This window comes from Atta colombica, unplaced genomic scaffold, assembly GCF_001594045.1.
Source record: "Atta colombica isolate Treedump-2 unplaced genomic scaffold, Acol1.0 scaffold52, whole genome shotgun sequence".
Taxonomy (NCBI): domain Eukaryota; kingdom Metazoa; phylum Arthropoda; class Insecta; order Hymenoptera; family Formicidae; genus Atta; species Atta colombica.
In genome coordinates, this window is record NW_017259542.1 from 582,768 (window position 1) to 585,259 (window position 2,492).

General features: G+C 30.9%; 1 protein-coding gene across 1 annotated transcript in view; it reads right to left on the reverse strand.

Annotated features, from left to right (window-relative positions):
• LOC108691768 (voltage-dependent calcium channel type A subunit alpha-1-like) overlaps nucleotides 1-2,492 on the reverse strand; it is a 128,455-nt gene that overhangs the window by 63,573 nt on the left and 62,390 nt on the right. The window contains 2 exon segments of the mRNA XM_018199671.1: nucleotides 374-588; nucleotides 829-975. Coding sequence (XP_018055160.1) covers nucleotides 374-588; nucleotides 829-975 — 362 coding nt within the window.

Consider the following 2,492-nt stretch of genomic DNA (forward strand, 5'->3'; position numbering starts at 1 on the left):
TAAAAGAAAGTACATATACCGAAACAGTTAAAATAGTTAATCTCTGTCTTCTAAAGAGGTAAATTAATGAGGGAGAGAATTATAGTTTAGTACAAAAATGTGATATTCAAGTCGCGAAGCGGTTAATAGGGGATTGACAAACTGGGCAACAATATTCTACGAGAACACAGAGATTTGAGAATGTTCGCTATCGTACCTTTTGTGTAACGATACTGCGAGGACAAATCGTGCATGATAACGAGGGAGCAAAATTTTAACAGAAACAGAAAAAACGAGCGAGAAAAAGAGAGAGGCAAAGAGAGAAATAGAGAAACATGGTAACAAATAGAAAGAGAATGAGAAAAAACACTGAAGAACATATTTCTTGCTTTACCCAGTACAATATGGGAGTCCAGCCCTCCATAGTGATACACTGGAAGACAGTAAGCATGGCGAATCCGATGTTATCGAAGTTGGTGATGCCCGAGTTTGGTCCCACCCAGTTACCCATGCACGTCGAGACGTTCGCGACGCACGTGTGGGACCCGTACGGGGTATTATTTTTGTTGCCTGTGATACATGGCCTCGGTATGTCCTCTTCTACACCTGCTGTTCAATAATATAAAGCATTTTATATATTATAACGTCAGAATGGCCTGAAAAAGAATTGAAGCGTATATATTTTCTAAATAATCAGAAACATAAATTATATTTTCATGTACTTCAAAATTTTCATAGATTTTTCTTTCAATCCTTTGTGTAGTACATTGGATAGATAAAATAAAACAAGTAATATTATAAGTAATAGTGCTGGGCAAAATTTCTAGAAGATTGACTGAATATACTCACTGTCCTTATAACACGTTTTATGCAGGATTCCCGAATATAACTCGAGGCCGATAATGGCGAATATCACGATGGCGAAAAGTACCAGCAAGCCGATTTGCAGAAGCGGCGCCATCGCCTTAAGGATAGACTTGAGCACCACCTGAAGACCTATTTGCAAAAAAATCGTCGAGGAGTAAGTAAGTCTAACCATTATTTCTACAAAATTGATGTAGAATTCTATCCTCAATATTTCTGTGTATTATCACTGACCTCGTTGTTCGAGAAATTATACGTAATTTTTTAAACGTAAACTATAAGATGAAAATCATAAGATCAACTTCTAATAGCAAATATACAGGATAATATTCTTTTTTTTGTTTGATGGCATTTGTAATAACGATTTACAAGTTAAAAAAGTTGTTTAGGTTTTGTATTTTAATATTTTCATAAAAATTATTTTAGACTTCATAATGACTTGAAATAATCCAATTCTTAAAAAATATGTCTTTAATACTACTCGAAATGATTCTGCGTCTAGGGATTAGAATACCTCCGCCACATCTAAATACAACATCAAGTTCTGAATAGTACCTATCCGAATAATATTACTAACAAAAAAACGAATGATTCAACAGAAAACATCTTACGGGCAATATAGATAAATATATTTACGATTAAATGTAACTAACTCTGATCTACTTCATATATATCTGTTAATTCACTCCTTGTTAAATTGGCTGTTATTTGAGACATAAGTATTGCGGCGGATTGTATTCGATCTTCAAGGTATTCAAATCTCAGATACGAAGAAGTTTCATTTCGTAAGCATTCTTTATAAAGTAAATTTTCTTGAGCAACGAGATCGTATTATTTTTGCATGTTTAGCGTCAAAATGTATTCATCTAAAAAAGACATATCACATTCGAAATATTTTTCAAATTAATACTTTCTTATTCAAATGTGCATATAGCAGTAGAATATCTAATGAAATGAAACATTCATCACTAAATGTACTTTTAGCTCATACCTTTATTCACACCGCATACGCATATAATGTAATCCTCAATAATAATTTAATGATCGAGTATGATTATTCATTCAAAATTAATGTAAAGTCTTTTCAATTGCTTTTTATTTCCTGTTTCTTGTTTTTTATCTTTTGCTTTTTTTTCCTTTGCAACCGTTTTATCAACAATTGTATTTTTTATTTCTTTTGTTACACATTTCTTGTTTCTTTCGAAGTTCGTTAACTTTTATCTCAGACGATATATAAAACAAAAAACCGGATAAGAAACAAAAAGACAAAATGTAAAAAATAACATAAATAAAAAACAGGAAACAAAAAGCATATTGTAGAATAAGTTTAAGATTCATTTATTTACATAACTTCAAAAACAATTTTTTACATTAAGTTTAAAATGCAAATATCTATTAAGGAATATCTATTTTGCGCGTTATTTACGATATCTCGCTGGGGATTTCGTTTACAACGGGGCCCCAGATGCGAGACTTCTTTGGATTTCCTCGAACAGAATTGCTTCGAGTTCCAAAAAATTTAATATTTTTTTAAATCAAATTTTAACTTATTTAATTCTTTTATTTTTAATTATTTTTCCCTACATCTCACTATTTATACATGATTTAATAATTATCTGATTTTTTTTAGAAATTTATAATTTTTTATT